The sequence below is a fragment of the Corylus avellana genome, chromosome 11 (assembly GCF_965113065.1).
Source record: "Corylus avellana chromosome 11, dhCorAvel1.hap1.2, whole genome shotgun sequence".
NCBI classification, from domain to species: Eukaryota; Viridiplantae; Streptophyta; class Magnoliopsida; order Fagales; family Betulaceae; genus Corylus; species Corylus avellana.
The window spans coordinates 18,320,761-18,345,166 of NC_142500.1; the positions used below are offsets into that span (position 1 = coordinate 18,320,761).

At 35.9% G+C, this 24,406-nt stretch overlaps 4 protein-coding genes across 4 annotated transcripts; 2 read left to right on the forward strand and 2 right to left on the reverse strand.

Moving 5' to 3' along the window:
- The first annotated feature begins 4,998 nt into the window (after window positions 1-4,998).
- On the forward strand, window positions 4,999-5,376 carry LOC132165834 (S-protein homolog 74-like). Its single transcript, XM_059576515.2, has one exon. It carries the CDS (start codon window positions 4,999-5,001, stop codon window positions 5,374-5,376), a length of 378 nt encoding a protein of 125 aa, XP_059432498.2.
- Window positions 5,377-10,309: 4,933 nt separating this feature from the next.
- LOC132165833 (S-protein homolog 1-like) lies at window positions 10,310-10,735 on the reverse strand. Its single transcript, XM_059576513.2, has one exon. The coding sequence runs from the start codon at window positions 10,733-10,735 to the stop codon at window positions 10,310-10,312; it is 426 nt and encodes a 141-aa protein (XP_059432496.1).
- A 1,035-nt stretch (window positions 10,736-11,770) lies between these two features.
- LOC132165690 (26S proteasome regulatory subunit 4 homolog A) lies at window positions 11,771-18,800 on the reverse strand. The gene is made up of 6 exons (XM_059576350.2): window positions 18,239-18,800; window positions 16,305-16,550; window positions 13,335-13,504; window positions 13,046-13,262; window positions 12,785-12,925; window positions 11,771-11,979 (listed from the first exon to the last, which is right to left on the reverse strand). Exons 1-6 carry the CDS (start codon window positions 18,716-18,718, stop codon window positions 11,896-11,898), a joined length of 1,338 nt encoding a protein of 445 aa, XP_059432333.1. The 5' UTR covers window positions 18,719-18,800; the 3' UTR covers window positions 11,771-11,895.
- Window positions 18,801-18,930: 130 nt separating this feature from the next.
- LOC132166780 (HIT-type Zinc finger family protein) lies at window positions 18,931-24,406 on the forward strand. The gene is made up of 8 exons (XM_059577666.2): window positions 18,931-19,042; window positions 19,216-19,304; window positions 19,419-19,450; window positions 19,966-20,007; window positions 20,768-20,854; window positions 23,651-23,739; window positions 23,825-23,875; window positions 24,018-24,406. Exons 2-8 carry the CDS (start codon window positions 19,231-19,233, stop codon window positions 24,039-24,041), a joined length of 399 nt encoding a protein of 132 aa, XP_059433649.2. The 5' UTR covers window positions 18,931-19,042; window positions 19,216-19,230; the 3' UTR covers window positions 24,042-24,406.

Consider the following 24,406-nt stretch of genomic DNA (forward strand, 5'->3'; position numbering starts at 1 on the left):
CTTTGTGTATTTATCTTCGTGACATTTTATTCTTATTGTTTTTTTTTTTTTTTTTTTCTCGTACATTCCAAACAGATCAAAAGCTTGTTTCCATGCGGTAAAGGAGGCATGTAATATCATTAACTTAATTAATATATACATTAAGGTCCAAATTAATTATATATCCTTTTGAAACCGAATAAATGTGCCATGCAGCTTTGATACTTGATAGACTACAAGTCTACCAAGTCCCATTCCTCTCCTACCTAACGATTTAGAGCTTGAAAATGGGAAAAAAAAATAAAAATGAAAAGTAATAATAATAATGTAGGTCATGAGCGGGAGCCCAGCAGAAAAAAGAGGGAAAAAAAAAGAGTGTAATGTTGAAATATTTTGAAAGGGTACGTACAAGTGTTTAATGCAATGTACGTCTTACATAAATATTTGGATTGTTCTCGGAACCACTGGTCCACCACAATTGTGGGGAAGGTGATCTAATTATAAGACCTAAAGTGGTAGGCAGCGTTTTTTGTACAAAGGTCTAATTATAAAACCTAGAGGGGTAGGCCAGACAAAGATTTACAGTAATTTTATTGTTATCATATATTGTTAATAATTTGACGGTAAATACGAAAGACTTTTTATGAAGTTTATCTATCCGAACAAGTTTTTGGTAGTCTTATTAGGCTTTGTTTAGAATTTATAAGAGCTCTTTTATATTTACCGTAAAAAAAAATAGTACACAGCATATGCAACTCGAAGTTAAAATTGTGATTCAGTTTTTATCGGTATCTTGGCACATATTAAAAGGAAATAAAACTCAATGAACCTTTTATCAAACAATCTTCAATATGTTGCAAATCCCTAACCCTAATTAACCATCATGGAACCAGAAGCTAGGAAATGGCCGGCAGTGAAAAAAAAGAAGGGAGAGAGAGTGAGAGTGAGAGAGAGAGACAGTGAGATCTTGTTTATCTTAAAGTCAACCCGAACTTAATTAAATCTAAATTAAAAATTTTAATCAAAAGTAGTTTCACAAGATATTCTTATTAATTCCGGTCTTGCATGTGTTGATCTTGGATAATCAACCAGTTCGATCCACCCAAAACTGAAACGGTTGGCAATAAACAAGACATGAATTCGATCAACCAACCTAAGATCGTTGGTTTATTAAGTCATGCTTAATTATGACATTTAAGGTATTGGATATATAAATTAATTTGGTCCAGTTATGGACCACCATAAAACTCCACAATGTTAGGTCGACATCGATCATGCGACTCACCCTTAGTGATAATGGCATCATGCAGGGAAACACATGGACTCATGGCTCCCTCTTGACTCTTCCACATGACAAAATTTGTGAATATCTCCGATAATTAACAATATTGCAAACATCAAACGCGTGGAGCGTGACAGATTTATTATGTCTGGTGAAAATTCATTAATGAGGTGACCCACAATAAGTAGCTGAGTTGTGTCGAATTTAGTAGCTCCGGCAATGGCAGCTCGACTGAGTGAATCGAGTCATTGATGTGTAGTAAAGAGATGCCACCAACTCACACTGCAACTTCTGACTACAAAGCTTGGCTGTTAGGCTTTGCATTAATTTGCTCCGGTGAGAATTGTTTGGTCAAATGCAACCCAGCCAGCTAGCTAGTACGGATCGAGATCCTTTTTAATTGGGGAGAAATTAAAAATTTTTCAATTGTTAATTGTAGCCCTTTATTTTAAATTCAATGGTCTATAAAATCATTTAAACCCCGGTAAAACAAAAGCCAGCATTTAATGCTTCGGTTATACAAAAATAGTTAGCATTTTATAGACCATTGAATTTAAATTGAAAGGTCATAATTAACAATTGAAAAATCTCAAATTTCTTCCCAATTGGAGGGGATCTCAATTCAGCTAGCCCCTCAAAAGCTTGTGAAATTGATGACTACACACTCTTTCTTGTTCGGAATATATACCATCATCTCCGTTTCAATTGGAATTTATAGTCCTCTTCAAAAAAAAAAAATGAAATTTATAGTATTTATTTTGTGGTTAAGATATAAAGTGTCTATCTAACTATGTATGTGAAATAAATGATAACATACATTTGTTTGTGTTAGCTCTTTTTAGCTTTTAAGCCATTTTATTTTGAAAGAGTTGCTTGCGAATCATTTTTGTTCTTATTTTGTTTCTTAATAAATTCGTACTCATCAAAATAAATACATTATGGCAAGGAAAAGATGTCCTTGTAACTCTTTTTAAGATCTTAAAAAATGATTAAAAAATGTTCTTTCTTTTATAGTGTTGAACAAGATTTTTGTATGGCTAAACTAGCGATGATTCACCTACAAAACAAATGCTATAAGCTATCGAGGTAATGACAGTCAAATTGGGGTTAGTGCGGAACCTCCAATACTTAAGTTAGTAGAGCCTCTTTTAGGAGAAAATTAAGTAGGGAGTTTTGGGGAAAGAGATTGTACTCGTACCTAGGGAGAACCCTTTTTCTATGGGAGAGGCTACTCGCCTAACATGGTAACTTTGGCAGCAAGGATGCATCATTTTCCTCTTAGGGCGCGCATGACATACCATATTAACCATATTAATGGCCATGTGGGGATTAATAAGAGTATCGTTTTCATGTGAAGATCATTGACTTATTTTTCTTATGATCAGGGTAATTAGGGTATCACTAGTTGCCCTCCATTCCTATGGCCGACCTATCCAGCTGGTTGGTTGTTTGAAATTTAATTTTTACCTGCAACAAGGGTAGCCGTAAATCATGAAATTATCTCCTCGGCATGATGGTTCAAGGCAAATTGGGACGTGAGCTTGGATTTTCTACAGGAGCGAATGGGATTGGGGATAGTGGTGCGGGACCATGAAGGCTTTGTCATTGCGGCGAGGAGTCATACAAGATTGGACTTCCCAAAACCCAATTCAGCTAAGGGAGTGGGTGCCTATTTTGCAGTTTGTTTTTGTCAAGAACTGGGCATGCAAAACCTCATCTTGGACGGTGACGCTCAAGTAGTGATTAAGGCAATTTGTTCGACGGAGTTAAACATGTCTCGCTTTGGTCATATCGTGGCAAACACACAACGGATTCTTAAATCCCTCAAATGATGGAAGTGTCTTTTTGTAAGTAGAGATGCTAATTAATACAGCTGCCCATAGGCTTGCTAATGTGGCAAAACAGAATTTCATGGATAAGGTTTAGTTGGAGGTAACTATTGATTGTATCCATGATGCAATATTAATGGAGCAATATGCTCTATCTTTGATTTGATATATGATAACCAATTTTTCCAACCAAAAAAAAAAAAAAAAAAAGCTTTAACGACTGGACGCCCAACCTAGCTATAGAGATTCCTTTGAATTTGCCTTTGTTGTTGTCACTTCCAACGAGTGTAATAAGTACTTGGATTTGTACCAATGAATAGCATATGGTGCAAACAACGGATGATCAGGAGGCCCCCAAAACCCATAGACAAACAAAACAAGACGTTGTTCACCCACTGCCAATCTTCACTCCTCAGACAACGATCTAGGCAACCACATGCAATCTGTCGCCATGCCAGCTGCATGCCGCTAATTTCTCTACCCATCCTCTATAGAAATTAATAATGAAATAGAAAAATAAATAAATAAATAGCGGAATAATAATAATGACACATAGATTAAGGTGATTCGACCAATGATCTATATCTACACGTTAAAGCCTTACATCCTCAAATATATTACCATCATCAAATATAATATTCTATGTAAAAACTAGACCCAAAAAAAAAAAAAAAAATCAGCTAGTAAAATTTATATGGATGACATAATAAAGTTTACCCATCCTTCATTAAAATTTAACATATATATATATATATGGCAAACTCACGAAATTAAAGGGAATGACACAATTGTATAAGAATCTCTATAATATTTAATTAGATTGTTTGCACAAAAACAAAAAATAATAATTTCTTCTACATTCTCTTTTTTTATCTCGCTATATTGTTTTGACTAATAAGCTATAAGACCATGACACTTTTAAAAAAAAAATTATAAGCAATTATGGTCCGTCACTTGACTCACTTGCAACAACATTAGAGCAACGATCGAAAAGCTTAATGGTTTTCTTACTTGTTTTGGCATTAGCCGCCATGAGCCACGTAATATATAGTTGGGATGCTTAGTTACTAAAAGTTAATATAAAGGATTTCAAATTGATCTTCTTTCTTTTTTTGGGTGAAAATTTAGCTTAGAATTAAGAAAAGAAAAAAAGTTACCTTGATAGGGTATACCTTATAATTAACTCCCTTGCGGTAGGAGATTTATGAGATATTAATGGAGTAAATGCACCCTTCACAGAAATGGAAAAATGGAGAAAAAGAATTTTTTTAAAAAAAAATACATTATTCATCTATGGATGGAGTAATAAACCTCATTAAATTAAATACCAAATGCATATATTACCAACTTCCCAAAGGGCACTTATTTGCAACCCAACAAAACCATGACAGCACATATCAACTTAATGTAATTAATCATTGTACATTAATGTAATTAACTTGATGTAACAATTTAGAAATTATCACTGATTTGCTCATAATATTGCCTATAATTTGAGAGGATTAATTGTTAAAGAAAGTGCTGATATATATATATATATATATATTTGCATGGTGGAACCCAAGAAGGAAACTTCATCAATCTCACCAATTCCCATCTGAAATATCACAAAAGGAAACCTTATCAACGTCAGAACAAAAAAGGAATTAATTCCCACCAACTACAAACTTGTAAATCACTGGATTTTATTGTTCTTTGAATTTTTGTTGTATAAATACCCCTTTAATTGTAGATGCACAACAAATCCAATAGACACGCAAACAAAATAATTTGTTGGTTTTTGGTGGGTAATAATCAAAGTGAATAAATAAAAAATCTTTAGAGCGAGCAGATAATATCGTTTACAATGATGAGGACTGATCATCACAGAGGCTTAAGTGTATTTTGTTACTTGTTTTGGCTTTAGCCATGGGCGATGAGGAGGAGACAATAAAGATTGGATTTCCTCTTAGAAAATGGCACGTGCATGTTTATAATGGGATGGGGGTGGGGCAGCTGTTCCTTCATTGCAAGTCGAAAGACAATGATCTGGGCAGGCAAAATCTTGAGGTCGGGCAGGATTTGTCATGGAGTTTCAAAGAAAACTTATTAGGGACGACGCTTTACTGGTGCTACATGCGAAAGGACGACGAGAGTCATGCAACGTTTGATGTGTTTTGGATGGAGAAGGACAACAGGTGGCTTTCTTACAGATGCAACTGGAAGAATTGCATTTGGATTGCAAAAGATGATGGAATTTACTTGCGAGTCATTCCAGAAAACCGTGATGATTTTGTTCACAAATGAGAAATATGATCATATTTCCCATTTGATGATGGTAAATGCTGAATTCAGCTCATCTTTTTTTATTTATTTGCTTATGAAATAATGTAATAGCCAAGTATAATTAACATCATCACAAGCCCAATGATGATTTTAATAGTCACATCATTCTTGGAGGAACTTAAGAGGAACACAAGAGGAAGACTTGTAGCATTACTTCATTGAGTAATTTTAGGTAGCTAGCCTACTTGTATCCTACTAAGAATGAGATGGCTATTAAAATCATCATTGAGCTTATGATTTATCATTATTAAATTTTGATCAAAAGATAATTTTAATAGCCACCTAAAATTACTCTTACTCGTCTCCTATATGCTTCCTCATAAGAATAAAATTATATATATGTGTGTGTGTGTGTGTGTGTGTGTGTGTGTGTTGTGTAATTGTTACTTTCAAACCCACCTTTTTTCCTTTTTGAAAACGGCTAAACTATATGTTGTAGTACGTAACTAGTGGGGGAGTATTAATGAAAGTGCTGATATGGTGGAACCCCAAAAAGGGAAAAACCTCATTAACCTTCAAAACAAAAAATTAATTAAGGAATTCTCACAACAACCCGAAATCAGTAAAATCATTGAATTTTATTCTTTTACTTAATTTGTTGTATAATTAAATACCCCTTATATATATATATATATATATCTTCACAAAAATATAATTTCTTCTGCATTAAACCTTTTTCCTCTGGCCTTTTGAATAATAAACTATATATAGACCATATTTTTTCTATTTTCTGATCAATTATATATAATGACAACTCACAAGATCAGCTTAATGCTTTTCTTACTTGTTTTGGCTTTAGCCATGATCAACCCCTCATCTCAGTCTTTCCCCAAGGGAAATCCACTGCAAAAATGGCATCTGCACGTTGTTAATAAATTGAGCACGGGACATATCTTGTTCCTCCATTGCAAGTCGATCCAAAGACGATGATTTGGGTACCCACTATCTCCGGGTTGGGTCAGAATTCTCTTGGGGCTTCACTCCAAACTATTGGGGGACAACTCTTTTCTGGTGCTACATGCGCACCAACAAGGCCCATGCTGCATTCAACGTGTTCTGGCCGTCGTACGATGATTGGCTTTTTCATAGATGCGACTCGAGCGATTGTATTTGGAAGGCAAAAGATGATGGAATTTACTTGCGAAATAGCCCAGAAAAACGTGATGAACTTGTTCACAAATGGGAGCCAGGACAATAAATTCTGAAGCTCCAAATAACGTTATACAATCAATCCCATAATATTTCTATAATATTTGCTTAATTAATATCTCTGTTTTACTCTAAAAGAAGAAAAGTAGAGAATTTGACTGCAGGGAGATCTAGAGTAAAGAAAACAGTAGGAGAAAGTACTACATTTGTCAACTTATTTATTCGAGAAAAATAACAAAGTTGCATCCCTCATTTCATGTTTGCCATGGTTCCCACCTATATTGCAAGCGAGATTCGGAGAAAGTGCTAAATTTGTCAACTTATTTATTCGAGAAAAATAACAAAGTTGCATCCCTCATTTCACGTTTGCCATGGTTCCCACCTATATATATTGCAAGCGATATTCATTATACTCTGAAATGTACAAATAAATTCCATCCTCTTCACTCATCCACCGGCAATCTGAATTGCCACAATCATCAACGATAAACTTGTTATCAACCCAAAACACATCCAAACTACGATGTCTATCCGACCACCATATGTTGCAAAAGAAGAGTGGTGCTCCAATAGTTGATCCGAAAATGTCATTGGAACTCTACATTCACATTGATATGTTGGAGGCCAAGATCATCGTCTTTGGATTTACAATGGATGTCCAGCGTTTGATTTTGGAATCCATTGATGATGTGAACCATGTACTTGTTGAAGAGGGACTTGGTAATCAATGGCTCACTCATGCAGAGAGCTAAGACAAGCAAGAGTGATAACCTAAGGGAATGACTCATTTTCTGTGGCTTGATTTCATATTTTTTCGAAGCTGAAGTGCTAGTTATCTTTTAAATAGCCTAACAAGTTAAGAACTCTTTGTTGTACAAGTTAACATGTGGAGAAGAGAAAAGTTTTCCGCTACTATTCATTTCATTTGAAATGGAGATGATTCTTAACTAATGTGTATTGAATCATTTAATGAGTTGTTGGAGCTATAAATTCTATTCAATGTTGTTCCATTGCTTAACAATAAATGTATTGAGCATATCAGTTTTCTATTTCTAAATTAAGAAGAAAAAAAGTTAATTACTAAATTTGAAGTACTAGAAGTGACTTCACTGCCTTTAAACTCCTTGCTCCTCCAACAAGACATTCATTGTTCTCATTGTGAATATCCAAGATAGAAAAACTTCATATTGTAAACTGGCATGAAATAATCACACCAAAATATTGAACAATAGCTTGAGGAGAGAGACCAATTTGTTTCAAAAATGTCATAGCTTCAAGTAATTTAATTTAATTTAACAGCATTTGCTTTCCGACTTGACTGAATTGTTGTAGAGTGAAAGTGGGGTCCGAATCCCATACACTAGGGGTGCTCGAATTGCTAACAATTCGGACAATCCTATGGAGAAAGGAGCTGCAGGACCCACTTTGGATTTTGATATATATATATATATATATATATATATATAGAGAGAGAGAGAGAGAGAGAGAGAGTAATGCTATATACCATCATTTTATCCTCTGATTCAAAATGTAGTTTTTAAAATCACCATTAAATTTGAAATGAATCACTATTGAATTTTGATCAAATGGTAATTTTAAAACACATGTCAATTTGGGAGGATATAAAAAGGAGAATAAAAAAAATTGAAATCATATATATATATATATATATATATATAGCATTAATCTCTTTTTTAATCTTTTTGGGAGGCTTTGGGCACTTGTCAGCATAGTGTCCTTCTTTTCCACAATTGAAACATTTGTTTTTTGAAATATATATATATATATATATATATATATATATATACACGGAATTTGTATGTCATCCTTATCCATATTTCTTAATTGTAGCATCAGAAAAATGAAACAAAGAGCTTTTATGGCTCTCAAATTCAATAGAGTATGTCATGAAAGAGTCTTTAAGAAGTAACTCAATCGGTTAGGACTACGCCTAATGAAACGGAGGTCAATAGTTCGAATCTCTCTTCCCCCTCTTGTGCTGATATGTCAAAAAAAAAAAAAAAAAGTTTGTCAAGAAGGAATCACATCATCTCACACTAATCCATCTGAATGACTTTCCTTTAATGTCTTTATTGCATGTTCAATCGTTTTAATTCGCTTGTCTATATATATCAATATATGTGAAATGTAAAGTACGGGAAATTATTGAATAAAATACCATATTATATTATTCAAAGGATAAGGAACTTCTTTTTAACATGTTTGGGTACATATTTAAAGGAGGAGTAGCATTCGAAGCATTTTCAAATCAGAAAATGAGTCCTTCCCTCAATTTATCACTCTTGGCTCTCTTCGATCATGATCATGAGTCAACCAATAACTAGCAACGCATTCATAAACCATTTCACAGTTCATGTCATCAATGGGTTCAAAGATTATACAATATTAGAAGTTCATTGTAAGTCCAAAGACAACGATTTACGGCACCGTCATATCGGTGTCAATGAAGAGTTCAAATGGCAGTTTCAGGTCAACTTTAGGGGTAGCACACTCTACTGGTGCAACATGTGGTGGGTGGGTGGACAACGTTACGTCGAAGTGTTTCCGACCGATGATGACAAGTTTCTCAATCAGGATTGTGGCGATTCAAATTGCCGGCCGGTGGATGGGTAAAGAGGGTGGAATTTACTTGTTCAATTTTGAGCATAAAGAATATCGCTTGAAATATACGTGGGAACTATGACAAACTTCAAGGCAAATAATAAGGGAGAAAACTTTTTAATTTTCTCTAATCAGTAAACTTTTTCATCTCTTTAGATCTCTATTTCAAATTATCTCTCCTCTTTTTTTCTTTTTTCTTTTTTCTTTTTTCTTTTTTCTTTTTTCTTTTTTGTTATTTAACTATGCATCTATATTTGTGTGGATTGTGCATGTGAGGAAAAGATTAAACTACCCTTTACAGTCATGCTTATTTTTATATTATTTTTTATCAATATATCACCAGATATTTTAAAAAAAATTAATGATAACAAATGATAAATTTAATTATTTAATTAATATTCTAACACTCACCATAACATACGGACAATGATCCTTTTTACTTCAAATGATAGTTAGGATTTAAAGTTTATGAATTTAATGGTATACATAATTCCTTATTATTCAAACTTTTTTAAAGATGTGACAACATTGACTCGATGTATACCATTAGATGAACTAAGTTTAAATCATGACTATAAAATGGATATTATCAATTTATTTAAATTGAAGAAAATTCTGTTCTCCGAAGTAATCAATGTAATTTTAGCAGACTATTATGAAGAGTCAATGTATTACTTACTTAGACCCTATTTAGAAATTTTAATGTCTTTGTACCCCATTCATCCAAATTAGCCATTAAATTGGAATGAAAAAATGTAAAATTAACTAGATTACCCAATCAAGTGAAAAAAACAAAACATAGGGTTCGTTTTTCACCACCCCCCCTCCCTTCTCTCTCTAAAATCACAAAACAAAACCATTGGCTTGAGATGTACATGTTTGAGCCTCTCTCCACTTCTATTTTCCTTTTTCAGAGCCATATTCCCTATGATAAAAATCTTCAAGTTTGATTAATGCCATCAAACGACATCGTAGAGTTAGTCTCACTACATTCTTTTACAAAGAAGAAAAGTAAAGAATTTGATATGGAGATCTAAAATGAAGAAAACTTAGGAGAAAGTGCTAAATTTTCATCTTATTTATTAGAGAAAATTAATAAAGTTGCATTCCTTAATAGCTTATTTCATGCTTGCCATGGTTCCCACCTAGATTGCAAGCGATATTCATTATGCTTTGAAATATACAAATAAATTCCATCCTCTTCACCCATCCACCGGCAATCTGAATCGCCACAATCGTCAACAATAAACTTGTTATCTGCCCAAAAAACATCTAAACTACGATGTCCACCCGACCACCACATGTTGCAAAAGAAGAGTGTAGTGCCCCAATAGTTGATCCGAAAGTGCCATTGGAACTCTCCATTCACAGGGATATGTTGGAGGCCAAGATCATCATCTTCGGATTTACAATGGATGTTCAACGTCTGATTTTGGAACCCATTGATGATGAGAACCCCGTACTTCTTGAAGAGTGAATAGGTAGTCGATGGCTGACTCATGTAGAGAACTAAGACAAGAAAGAGTGCTAACCTGAGGGAATGACTCATTTTCTATGGCTTGATTTCAAATTTGTCAAAGCTCATATGATACTTACCCTTTAAATAGCCAAACCAGTTAAGAACTCTTTGTTGTCGAAGTCAACATGTAGAGAAGAGAGAAGTTCTCAGCTACTATTCATTTCATTTGAAATGGAGATGCTCTTAACTAATGGGTATTGAGTCATTTAATGAGTTGTAGGAGCTATAAATTCTATTAAATGTTGTTTCATTGCTTAACAATAAGTGTATTGAGAACATGAGATTTTCTATTTCCAAATTAAGAAAAAAAAGTTAATTATTAAATGTGAAGTACTAGAAGTGACTCCAATGCCTTTGAACTTCTTACTCCTCCAACAGCACATTCATTGTTCATTGTGAACATCCAAGACAGAGTAACTCCATATTGTTAACTTACATGAAATGCTCACACCTAAATATTGAACAATAGTTTGAGGATAGAAACCAATTTGTTTCAAAAATTTCATTGCTTCAAGTAATTTAATTTAATTTAACGGCATTTGCTTTCTTACTTGACTGAATTATTGTAGCGTGAAAAAGAGGTCTGAATTCCCTACACTTGGGGCACTCGAATTGCTGGTAAGTCAGACAATCCCATGGAGAAAGGAGCCGCAGGATCCACTTATTCCAGGCAACCCCTACTTGCCCAAGGCAAAAACCCGGGCGGTAGGTACGTCCCGCAACCACCTGCTCTATAAAACTGCCCAAATTATTAGCAATTCAGGCAGCTAAGTGCAACAAATCCTCATCCGAGAAAGTGTGCAGAAAGAAGCCTTATTAGTCCAATGGTTACTCTATACAGACGACGAAATCACGGATTTCTATTTTTTAACAGATGGGATGAAAAGACAGAATCATATTCAAGATAAATTATCATTTCCTAATAGTAGAAGAAAAAAATTATCATTTTCTAAAGGTTATTTGATGCCACCTTAGCATTAGGAAGCACCAACTCTGAATCACTAACATTAAAATAAAGCACTTAAATGAGAACCTAAATCCCTGAAGAAAAAAATGCCAATCGTCTGAGTTCAATATATATATATATAGAGAGAGAGAAATTCAAACACGGAGACAACAAATCAAAATTAGTTTCAAATCCAAAATATAAGCAAAATAAATACATTGAATCACAATGCAGGATGATCTCTTCACATGTAGAGTCCTTCAGGTACCCCTTCTTTCTTTTTGAACATCACCTTCTCCTTTGCCTTCTTGACGTCCGTATGTGTTACCTGAAGCACATAATTAATTAGAAGTTGAACATTTTTTTTTTTTATTTGGCACCGAGTATCTGGAGCTTCGCCAAAAACATGCATTTATTACATAACTTACATGAGACCTTAAAATAACATGAATACAACCTTTGTTTTTTCATGGATGGTAAGCTTAAGACTAAAGCACTTGAGTTTCCTTAAACTAAATGATAACAGCACATCACAAGTTTTAAATTAAAAGAACACAGAATCTAAATTATCGATGCATTATTATGTTTCTATTTGGCATGTATCTTCCCTTCCACAGTATAAAAGCAAATCAACAGTTCCCATTACTAAGTTGCTAAATTAGAGAGAGAGAGAGATGTTCAACTCTTTAACAACATGAAAAAATCAAAGTCTTCCACCCCGCCCTCCCTTTCTATCCAATAAATGGAAAGGCGGAGGCCCTTCGAATTCCATGTTGCACACAATACTCATTAAAGCTGTTAAAAGTAAACTCTCAACCACCAATACTTCAGAAAAATGTTACGAAAACCTCAAAGGCCTTAGTTTGTTCTGTGCCTATGAGCACCAGAAGCAACCTAAGGTGTCACGCATCCCCAATTACTGATGTGACAACCCCAGTTTGTGTTCTGTGCACACAGGACACAGGACGCTCTCAAAACACTTCATTATAAGTGAAAGGAGCTAATGATTGTATAAATTAAACTTCTGAGCAAGCAACAATATTCCAGTATGAAAAAACACATATCTCTAGAACAATAAGGAAAAAACAAAATCATCAGCCAAAAATCATATAAAGAATGGAAGCATAATTCACCTTCATACGGCGTTCCCTTAAAGCAAGCAAGCCAGCTTCAGTACAAATTGCCTTAATATCAGCTCCAGATAACTCATCCTTGGCCATAACAAATTCTTCTAAGTTGACATCATCGGACAATGTCATCCTTGATGTGTGTATCTGCAATCCAGAAATACATATTTGGTTAATCACGTATCGAAGAAAACATGGCAGATTCAATTATTAGAAAGAATAAGCTAAAAGATATGCGAAGTGTAGCTTTCACATGACCAAGTGTACCTGGAAAATGCGCCTCCTCGTCTTGATATCAGGAAGAGGGAATTCAATCTTTCTATCTATTCGGCCAGGTCGAAGCAAGGCTGGGTCAAGACTTTCAATCCTGTTGGTTGCAAGAATCACTTTCACATCTCCTCTTGAATCAAAACCATCCAACTGGTTAAGCAATTCCAACATAGTCCTTTGAATTTCACGTTCTCCACCTGAGTGGGCATCATACCTGTGAGGGTGCAGCATATTGATCAGAAAAACACCATGAAAACTGCTATCTAATTAATGTTCATACACTTACCTCTTCGTACCAACTGCATCAATTTCATCAATGAAGACAATTGAAGGTGAGAGATCATCAGCTACTCTGAAGAGTTCCCTCACCAATTTTGGACCATCACCCAAGTATTTTTGAATCAATTCACTACCAACTACACGCAAGAAAGTTGCTGACGTTGAGTTTGCCACGGCCTGAAAACAGAAGAAATAAGCTTACAAGCTAAAACTACTTAAACAAAGCAGCTATTCAAACTAAGCATGGAGGTACAACAGTAATCCATTACAAGAAATGCCCTAGCAAGCTACTATGCAGGGGAACAGATCAAATGAATGCTCATAATTGCAATAGTGCAACCATTTCAGGCACACATACTACACATATTTAAAATGACACACGGATTGAAATATTTACTCCAATTGTCCTATATGAGCATCATACCAACCAAGCTGTGTCATATAAGGTGCCTGTATTTATGTCCAGTGCGTATAGAATTGCACTCTCACTAAGTTCACCTATCATATGCTTTGTGTGCAAATATGTTATCTGGTCTTCTCTCAGATATTAATGGTTTTCATCATTTATGGTAAAGAAGTATCATCATACAATGCATTCTATTAAATATTAATGATTTCAATAGTTTCTGGATTACCAAACATATCAAGAAGGGACATTGCTGAGGCAACACAGAGATGAAGCATAGGCTTCACAAGACTCATACACGAGGATAATACTAAGAGGGGGAAAAGAAGGGAAATTTGGGCCTCTCGATCCAGTCACTACTAAGCAAGAGAGAGAGAGAGAGAGAGAGAGAGAGAAGTGGTTAAACCCTGAAAACAGAAGATGATCAGAACTGCTTCTAGCCTGGATCCAAAATCCCTCCTCCAACATCATAAGAGTGTATCATACTATGGGAAAAAAATCAATGCATCGTGCACTTAGCATTTTGGAGTAAAGAAATTTTTTTGATAGGTGAACACAAGTATTATTAAAAAGCACAAATGTGCAACCCAGGTACACATGATGTATACATGAGAAACACCTAATTTTAATTTTTATTTAAAAAAAAAAAAAAAAAAAAAAAAAAAAAAAAAAAGGGAAGGAAGAGATCTAGAAAAACTTGAAAGCTAGAAATATTAAAATCAAAGACAACAGCCCAATGGTAAAGTGTCTTAAAGGAAAAAGCATTTAATTCCACCTATGCCCCGCTCACTATCCTCAAAATTTTGATAAGTTCTTTCCTTCCAGAGACACCACATAAGGTAGGACAGTATTATCTTCCAAACTGCATCAAAATGAGGCCTACCAACTTGCCCTCTCCTGCATGCAAAGAGTTCTACCACTTGACTAGACATAACCCAAATCAGCCTCACACTGTTGAAGATAGCGTAACAAAGAGCATTGGCAATCTCACAATAGAGCAGAAGGTGATCTACTGACTCTCCACTCTTCTTACACATGCAACACCAATCAACCACAATGATATGCCTATTCCGAAGATTGTCCATGGTGAGAATCTTCCCTAATGCGGCCGACCAAACAAAGAACGCCACTCTCAAAGGATTCTTATTCCGTTAAATACTCTTCCAAGGGAAATGAGTACTATCATGAGGAACAAGGACATTGTAGTATGATCTAACATCAAACAAGCCCCTCTTGGAAGGTACCCAACAAGACTTGTCTTCACCAGCCCGTCTCAATCTTAAGAAATACAACAAATTGAAGAACAAGGTAAAGGGATCCACCTCCCATTCGTGAGGTGCTCTAGAAAGTTAACATTCCCTTGATGATTTATGTTTTCTTTTTCTTTTTCATGTAAATATTTTCTTTTTCTTTTTTGGCTAAGGAAATTCTATTAAAATAAAATAAAATGGAAAGAGCCAACTTTTACTACTTTTCCTTTTCCCCCTCTTCTTTTGGTACTAAAATCTAATGGTTACCTAAGAGAAGATGGATAATAAAAGGAATGCGATTCAAGATCTAAGCAGCTTTTACCAGGAATGTTTTAAATTAAGGCTATTTCAATAATACAGGGATCCACTGAACCATGCAGTTAAAACTTAAGAGATTTGGCATTTTTACAATGGGAAGTTACTTTTCTGCCTTTCTTTTTCACTGTTTGAGACCAACACCTTGGCATTACCCAAAACACTACACTGTACTTTACACTTTCTAAAAGATTGAACAGATTGTAAAGATAGTATGATTTGCTTTAGTTAGTGAATATGTACCATAAAACAATCAATATTCGGACACTGAAAAGCAGAAGTCATGCTCATGTGGCATGTGTGTCTGTGTGATTGAATGTGTGCACATGCATGTGTTACCATTGCAATGTAACCATGCAGATATGGAAACTAATAAAAGACAACTTCTTTAGAATAACATACAGCTAATTGATGCAGAAACCCTTTTTTTTTTTTTTTTTTTTCTGATGGGGAACCCCCAAAGCAGGGTCACTTCGTGTACCCACCCCTAAAGGATAAACCCCGGAATCGTGCAACGTACCCTCACCACACAGATCAGTTAAATCTGGCTTTTTCCAAGGGTGTGGCCCAAAGGAGTTGTTTGGACCCAATGGGATTCGAACTTTAGACCTGATGGTTATGCCACCAAAGTCCAAGGCCTTCACCACTTGAACCAACCCCTTGGGGTTTTGATGCAGAAACCTATAGCAAGGATCGAAGAGTTTGTAGATATAGAGAGCCCAGACAACAACAAACACATTTCTTAGACATTATTTACTACAATGAGACATGAGACAAATATTAAAATCCAGCCATGTGAACAATCATAAGAAACCTCCTAAACTGGATGCTACAAAAACTAATCAGTTCATATTCCATATGCCATCTCTACAAGCAAGGGGTGTTTTACTATTTTAATGCTGTTATATTGGATCATATTCCATTTTATAGATACGGAGAAGGAAACAGAATATAAACTGATATGGAAAGAGAGTAACATTCAGTAAGAGGAAACACAAGTACACACCTTGGCAAGCAAGGTCTTTCCTGTTCCAGGCTCTCCGTACAATATGACCCCCTTAGGAGGCTTGATACCGATGTCTTCATATAGTTCAGGATGTGTTAGAGGGAGTTCAACTGCCTCTTTAATCTCTTGTATCTGGGCATCTAAACCACCTATATCAGCATATGATTCTAGTGGAGCCTTCTCAACCTTCATTACAGACACCATCGGATCAACTTCATCTTGAAGAAGCCCAACAACAGAAAGAACCTGAAGGGACCATGATAATGTAAGGTTAAAATATTTCTTACTTATCTAATGGCAAAAGAACTATTTCAAGGCAAACAAATACAGATCAGAAATGACACAATTAATCAAATGAATTTTCATTTTTTGGGCAAATAGAGAGGGCAACAAAATGAATGATAAATTCATCAAACTTTACTGGCCGTGCAAAATCATATTATTGAACAATCTCCTGAGAACTCAGACCTCAATATTTGAGAAAATATCTAGAGGTAAGAACCAAAATGTGCAACAATAATAGGTAAAGTCAATTTAAAAAATAAAAATAAAGTTATTGGAGGCATAAAATGTAACACCCCGGTCTCATATTGGGAAGATGAGGAGTAGCCCACATAGAGCGGGTGGTTTGTAAAGATAGTCATGAGTACTAAGCCCTACATTGCCTAATTACTGGGTGATACTGGGCTTTATAAGGAATTTTAGAAAAATTCCAAATTTACTAATCATTTTGGGGTGATAGTGTAGATATTACTAGCACTTTTCTTGTGTCATTACAAATGGTATCAAAGACACCTAGTAACGTCAAGCCATGTGGTACTGAACTACTACGTGACGTAACCCTGACAAAGACATCAGGAGTTTAAGCGGGAGAGTTTGTAACACCCTGATCCAATATTAAGAAGATGGGGAGTAGCCCACATAAAGTGGATGGCTTTTAAGGATAGTAATGAGTGCTAAGTCTCACATTGCCTGATTATTAGGAGAAACTGAGCTTTATAAGGAATTCTAGGAAAATTCCAAATTGACTAGTCATTTAGGAGTGATAGCGCAGATGTGGCTAGCGTTTTTCCCTGGGTTGTTACATAAAACTTGTAACAAACCGTCACCAATGATGTGACAGTTTGTGGCCTCACTATTCTTTTCTTTCCCTTTTGTGTGCGCATGTATGAAGTTTTCACTAACCTATAGAAATTTAATATTTTCTCATTATAACCTTGAACTTCTTGTCACATCTAAAAAGGCCGCCATCAAACTTCTTTCTTGTCCAATGTAAGTTTACATGCATAGAATTTAGGTTTCTAGTCAAATAAATGCAAAGTGAGTTCCCAAAGAAACATTGATTTTTTTTTCTTCATAAGTAATAAATCAATTACAGGAACCATCTAACCAGCAGGGGCAAAAACGAACAAAAAAATCACTAAAACTAATCGACAGATGACACACATGCGCCATCATCCATAAATACAAAGCTTCATACAACAATAATATCACGCTTTTAATCAAATTTGACATTACTTAAAAAAATACAATAATATCACGTATTCCTATAAATCAAAACAAACAAAATCAGCATAGACTCAAATTCTAAAACAAACAAACATAGCATCAAGATGCTCTACTTCTTAGGATCATAACCATTAATTCTAAATTAAAAGGTTCAGATTTCGCCACCTCGCCATTTCCCACTAAACACCAAGTGGCTAAAATATTGAACAAAGGGAAAATCAAACGTGGTAAATGCTGAAGCGGTAAATCTGAACCATTTAATTTAAAATGAATGCCTATAATTTCAAAAAGAGTTCTTCGACGAACTTTAGTCGATTGATTTTACCATGAACTAAAACCTAAAAAGAAAAAAGAACCGGTTTTCCTTCACTTTCTCGGAAACCAAACACTCAAAACCCAAAGAAATGAACACAAACACGATTCACCTTATTATGCATCAAGATGGCGCAGCCAGGCTCGAGCTGGTCCTTGTCCACAAACGACAAGATCCCGACGTAGTACTCGGGGCCGACGGACGACGAGACGATGGCGTGGTTCTCATCGATGAGCTCCTCGAGATTCCCAACGCTCATGGGCGAGCCTCTGAGATCATCGACCTTGGAGCGGTCCTCCTCGGCCTTCTCCTCCTGGGGCTTGAGGCGCTCCTGGTTGCTCACGAACTCCTCCTCCATCAGCAGATAGTCCTTCACGCGCTCCAACTTCAGCAGCCGGAGCTTGCACTTCGTCAGCGGCGTCACGGTCGGCAGCCGAGCCGCGGCTTCCGGGCCCTTCTGCTTCCGCTGCTTGCGTCCCACGCGGGCCGGCGGCGCCGCCGGCTCGAACTTCTTCTCCTTCTTGTCGGAGCCGTCGTTCTTCCTGTCGCCCGGTACGCCCCGGTTCAGACCTCCCGGAGTTCCCTGACCCATGGATTTTGGTTCGGCTCGATCGAGGAAGAGTGCGTTGAGAGAGAAGTAAAGGGCGTACGTGCTGGCCTTGAGATCCAACTGGTTAGTGTGTAAGTTATATATATATATATATTTTGTGAAGCTCAATGTGCGATGACGGTCAAGATTGTGCCACGTGGGATGCATAAAGGAAGAAAAAAAAAAAAACTCAAAACTCCGCGTTTTGGCGTAGGGACTAACCACACCAGGGCCAGACGGCTTTTTCTGTCTCTTGAAGGTGTGTTGAATTGGTAAAACCAGGAGGCCAGAGTAGAGTGGAGAGGACGTCCCAGCTCCGCTATATTTGTAACTCTCTCTCTCGCTATGTAATTTTGGTTTTATTTTTGTTTGAAAAAGACTGTTGTTTGAATTTTTGTGTATTTTTAACCCAAGGGAAATTTCGTTTTTCAGCAAAAAAACTCTGATTTCTTGTGTTTTGTGGTTAAAAATGTTTACTTTATAAATTTTTTGATATGTAGAAGTGGAAGGGTGAAATGGGTCCTCGACTGTGTGAAGTATGCAAGGAAGCACAGTCCAAGTACAAGTGTCCCTCATGTTTGACACCTTAGTAAGCCAAACTAGACACCAAAAAATCCTGTTGTGTTGATGTTTTTCTTTTTGTTGGAAAAAGAATTTGAAATGCCATTGATAACTATCCCTTTCTTGTTTATTCTTGTTGCAGCTGTTCACTGGTCTGTTTCAAGAAGCATAAAGGTTGGCCACTTTGTATTATTTTGTATTGCTGCTATTTATCTCTTAATGAATGACAATGAAATGGGATTTTCTCATCAGAAAATCATAAAAACTAGACGTTTCTGATTTTTTTTTTTTTTTTTTACTCTGTATCTCTTAGTCTCAGACTTTTATAGCGTTCACTCCACTTGTTCCTATTAGAAAATCCCATTTGATGGCTTGGATAGGATCATTGAGATACCTCTTGGGTTTTCTAGAAAAAAAAAAAAAAAAAAAAAAAAAAAAAAAAAAACCGCCAATAGAAATGAAGAAAATTCTAAATTCCAACACCACCACACTATATTAGCTAGAGTTAAGAGGCTATATAGATTTGAGCATGTAATACCATTAATCAGAAGGGGGAAAGAGGGCTCCTCGGTAAAGCTCAAGAGACTTAATAAATTATCAAAATGAAACAACCACTGATTAACGAAGAATGGTACGAGTTTTTTCGTTTTGGTGATGAGAGCTAACTTGAGCTCATATTAATGGTGCAGAAATTCCATGTGCTAAGCCAGTATCTTCTGAGGAAAAACCAAGTAAGAATTACATTAGTCCAATTTCATGTTAATTTACTTATGTTGTTCAGCTGTTTTAATAGGTAATGTACTCTTTTATTTCTAGGTGCTTTTAATTTATCACAGAGTGATAACTTCTTGTTGATGGCTATTAGAAATAATTATGCAGTATCTATGTTATACAAAGAGAATTCCCTTCCTCTTTCCTTCCCCCGCATCCTTGTTTAGTCAGTTTACTAATAGGCTTTTCAACTGTGGAAGATTTCTATGAAATTGAAGAATTTTATTTTCCATAAGGGAACTTTCTTTTATTCTTTTGGTTATTAACCCCTCCTTTGTTCTCCTTTCTTGATGTACTTATATTTGTTTATCTTTTATTTCAATTTTTGTCTTCAAATGCATTGTTTTGAAACTCAATTTCTAAAACTTCAATCAATCCCATACTCACCTTGCATTACTAGACATTATCTTCACTATTCAAATGAATGTTTCTTTTATATAGGCAATGTAACAATTGTTTTTTACTTCTTTTTTCCTTTCATGATATAGGCATGAATACACATCGCACTTGGTATTCAAGCTTCTTCATGATGTTTAGTTTTCTGTATGACTTTTGGCAATCATCTCATGCTAGAGGAACTCAGAAATGCATTTTATGATGTTTAGTTTGCCCTTTTACTACAATTTTCATGTCAAACATCCTTCCTCGCAGAACTTTAATCATTTAACTATGTTTATTTCCATTTTTCCTAAGCAACTTTGGTTTTTTCATGTTCATCAGATCTGGTTCCAGAGTCAAATGTAGAGAGACCATTAAACGTTGAAGAACCAGGCGATGTGCTGCAAAAGTTGCAACTGGAGGCTATAGGTATGGGTTTTCAACTGGCTCAGAGGTATAACCCTAGGGTATTATTTTTTTGAGAAGTAAAGCAGGTATAACCCTAGAGTATTATTTTATGCACGTACAGAAGATGTGATACTTGAGCAGAAGTTTGCTTTTATTTCATACTAGTATAAGCAGGGTTTTGAATCTTATCATACAGATGTTGGCGGACAATGTAGAGACTCTTAAAGTATGAGAAATGATGGTGGATTGGCTTAGCTCATGCATAGATCGTTAATGAGGTATGAAAGGTAAATGAGGAAATATGGGGTTAGTGGTCTTCTGATTTGGAGAGTGGATCTCATAGTTGGGCCTTCAAAAAAGCATAATTGGAGGTTGCAACTTATTATAGCATACATTATGTTTGAAATTGACAATCATAGCTGGTTCGCTTTTCGTATGACATGGTGGTGGAGAGATTGCTTTAAGAAACTTGTTCCCTGATTTGTTTCTTATTACTGAGGATAATTATGTATGTTTGCTTCATACCTAGTTATTTCAAGGAGACTCTGTACTGGAATCTCAAGTTTGTGAGATGGTTTGAAAATTGGAAGCAGGAATCAGTTGTTTCTCTTTTTGATTTATTTCTATTCAGATCAGGATATAGTGATGGAGAGGATAACACTTGCCGGAGGTTAACGAGGAATAGTATTTTGATGCCCACTTTCTTATGATGTTGCATTGGGCGGGTCTATGGCACCTATGAAGGAGAGAATAGAACTTGCTAGAGGTTAGCGATGAATGTTGTGTCGGATGTCTGCATTCTTATGATGTTTTTTACTTGGGTTACTTAGACGTTGTGTTCAGTATTTGCTTTACTAGGGCACTTACTAAGACTTTCTAGAGGTTAATGAGGAATACTATTTTGATGCCCACTTTCTTAGGATGTTGCATAGGGCGGGTCTATGGCACCTATGAAGGAGAGAATAGGGCTTGCTAGAGGTTAGCGATGAATGTTGTGTCTGATGTCTGCATTCTTATGATGTTCTATTACGTGGGTTACTTAGGCATTGTGTTCAGTATTTGCTTTACTAGGGCACCTACTAAGACTGCCATACAACACTTGTGGATTGGTGTTCTGTATAAAGTTAGTGTCAAGATTGTTGACAATCATTTGTTGCAAGAGATATTTTTTGCCACTGCTGTTCTCTCTTTGGGGTTCAGTGGGTAATAACTAAGACAGATTTTTTAATACTGTGTTGAAAATGCACATTTGATCAGCTTAGAATTAGTACGATCATGGATGACTGTTCCTCTTTTTCTTATTGGACAATTTAGAGTGCTGTGAATAGCCAGACTTTTGATGTTATTGCGTTATCTCAAAACATTTTTAAGTTTATGTCTGTTAAGTCTTTCTTGTGATTGGATGGTCGCTATAGATGGTATCCCATCTTCCTCTTTCTTGGAATTTTTGGATCTCTTAAACATTATATTGTAACTTTTAGAGCAACCGTTTGCATTATTTCCTGTGTACTGTAGTTCTCCTCTTTCTTTGTTTTTTCCCCTTTTTTTTCTCGATAAATTGTGTTTTATAAAAATAAATAAAAAATCTAAGTTACCGTATCAAGCACCTATGTTTTAGTGGTAAACATTTGTTTGTGTTCTAGCTGTTTTTATCCGGAGGGCATAGCTGTCCTTTGCCCATGTATTGCCTTTTTCTTTGTGATGCCGTTGTCATCCCCTATGACCTTTTTCTAGATTTTTGACCTTTATACCACCGTGACCATGCAAACTAAGCGCCAAAGTCGTAAAAAGTATAAGATACAGCACATACAAATATGAAGAGACTGACATGGGCAGTTAGCGGTAAATCAACAATATGAAGCGATACAACACGCTTCTTTGGATCAAATTTGGCAAAGGTGAAAAACCGTGGGGGGCAAAAAGCAACTCTGAGAATGAATTAATAATTATAAAGGTGAATCAGGAGAGTTAGATAGGCTACTCCAAACCTGGCCTGAAATATCTATAGGGTCTTTCTACATGCAAAACTTTGGCATGACAATAAGCTACTCAGTGGTGAAGCTTCAATGGTTTCTTAGGATATTGCATTTTAAATGTGCTGATGTTTTGCAGTCATCGATATATCTGCTCATTCCTCTCCCCCATTATTCCCACACTTCCCCTGTAAATCTTTTGAAATCCAATCGCCTCTAGAGGGTGCTCTCTTTATTGGTATTTCATGGTGTCTCTTTCATAGTTGTAAAACTTTGGCCTGTTTATGCTATTCTAGTTTCAGTCAGTATACATCTTGTTAGCATGTCTGTTTCTAGTTTTTGTTCTCATCAGCTTAATGTGGTGTGCATCACTGGCATGTGTTTTGATTGTTGTTATTCATTTTTTGTCATGGTGCTTTTGCTGTATCAACTAATCGGGCGGCTACAATTAGTCATAAGGAGGTTGGAGGAACTTTCTCCAACTTAGTCTATTAAACTGACATGTGCTCAAATTGCACGTGAGAATCATGTGCATTTTGAGCACGTGTCAATTTAATAGATTGAGTTGAAAGAAAAAGTGTCCTTAGTCATATGACCCCAGAAAATCCTGCCACATGGTATATTGACATATTGTTGAATGTGATCCAGCTTAAAATTTTATTATGTGCTCTTACAAAAAAAAAAAAAATTATTCTGTGCGAATAAGCTCTGGTTCAAATTACTTTTCCTTCTTCCATAAGAATAGGGGTGGAGGGTGAGATCCTGCTTTCAAACCCCACTTTTGAAATCATGTCTGGTAAGACAATTCCCACTAGATGTAAGTTCATTGCATTTCCTCATGCAGCTTCTTCCAGCGAAATTTGTGATGCTTTGAAGGATGAAAACCTGCAGAAAATCATCTGCAATATTAATAGTTCCCCAGATGCACAGAATGTAAGTAGTTCAATCATCAAATTAAATTGTTACTTGAGCAAGCATGTAATACAGCATCGGTTAAAATCTATTGTTACTTGATTAGGAACTTGAAAAAGCTATGGGAATGGAGGTGTTTCGCATATTCACTGACAAGGTATTGCCATCTGTTGCTACTCAAGTGTACTCTACTTATAAAATCCACAAGCATTCATGAGACTAGGGTTTCCATGCAATTGTCATCAGGATATCTGAATTTGCCAGGGCATTAAGCGTTACTTGCTTTTGACTGTTCTCAGATTCTATCTAATATCAAGCCATAACTGCAACCTGTGGTAGCTCGAGGAAGAAGACGACGTTTGGTTCAGGAACTTCAAGATTCCCACAAAAGCAGCAGTTTTTAAATCAACTTCAACTTCAACTTCAACTTCAAGAGAGCTCTTTCAATCTGGCTGGCAGCTCTCATCTTGCGTCTCCCGCTTCACACAAGTTTGTCGCCGGGAGTTCTTTTTGATGTGATACATATTTTGATTGCCCTTCAATTTTGAGCATGTTTAAATTGTTTGTGGGGTTATCTGTAATGGCTGCAGACTGCAGCATTGCTAATCATAGAAATTTAGGTAGTCAATTGAAAAACTGAGATATAAGAGTCGTGCTCAGGTCATATAATACATTTGGTTGAGAGATA

What these genes read in the sequence shown, in the direction of transcription:
- LOC132166780 (XM_059577666.2), top strand. Translation starts at nt 19,231, where the DNA reads ATGGGTCCTCGACTGTGTGAAGTATGCAAGGAAGCACAGTCCAAGTAC. An exon ending in ATCTTCTGAGGAAAAACCAA is followed by an intron (nt 20,008 to 20,767) that starts GTAAGAATTACA and finishes CATGTTCATCAG; the next exon opens with ATCTGGTTCCAGAGTCAAAT. An exon ending in TTCGCATATTCACTGACAAG is followed by an intron (nt 23,876 to 24,017) that starts GTATTGCCATCT and finishes GACTGTTCTCAG; the next exon opens with ATTCTATCTAATATCAAGCC.
- LOC132165690 (XM_059576350.2), bottom strand. Translation starts at nt 18,718, where the DNA reads ATGGGTCAGGGAACTCCGGGAGGTCTGAACCGGGGCGTACCGGGCGAC. An exon ending in GAAAGACCTTGCTTGCCAAG is followed by an intron (nt 13,505 to 16,304) that starts GTGTGTACTTGT and finishes TTCTGTTTTCAG; the next exon opens with GCCGTGGCAAACTCAACGTC. An exon ending in CGAGGAGGCGCATTTTCCAG is followed by an intron (nt 12,926 to 13,045) that starts GTACACTTGGTC and finishes TCTGGATTGCAG; the next exon opens with ATACACACATCAAGGATGAC.
- LOC132165833 (XM_059576513.2), bottom strand. Translation starts at nt 10,735, where the DNA reads ATGAGTCATTCCCTCAGGTTAGCACTCTTTCTTGTCTTAGTTCTCTAC.
- LOC132165834 (XM_059576515.2), top strand. Translation starts at nt 4,999, where the DNA reads ATGGGCGATGAGGAGGAGACAATAAAGATTGGATTTCCTCTTAGAAAA.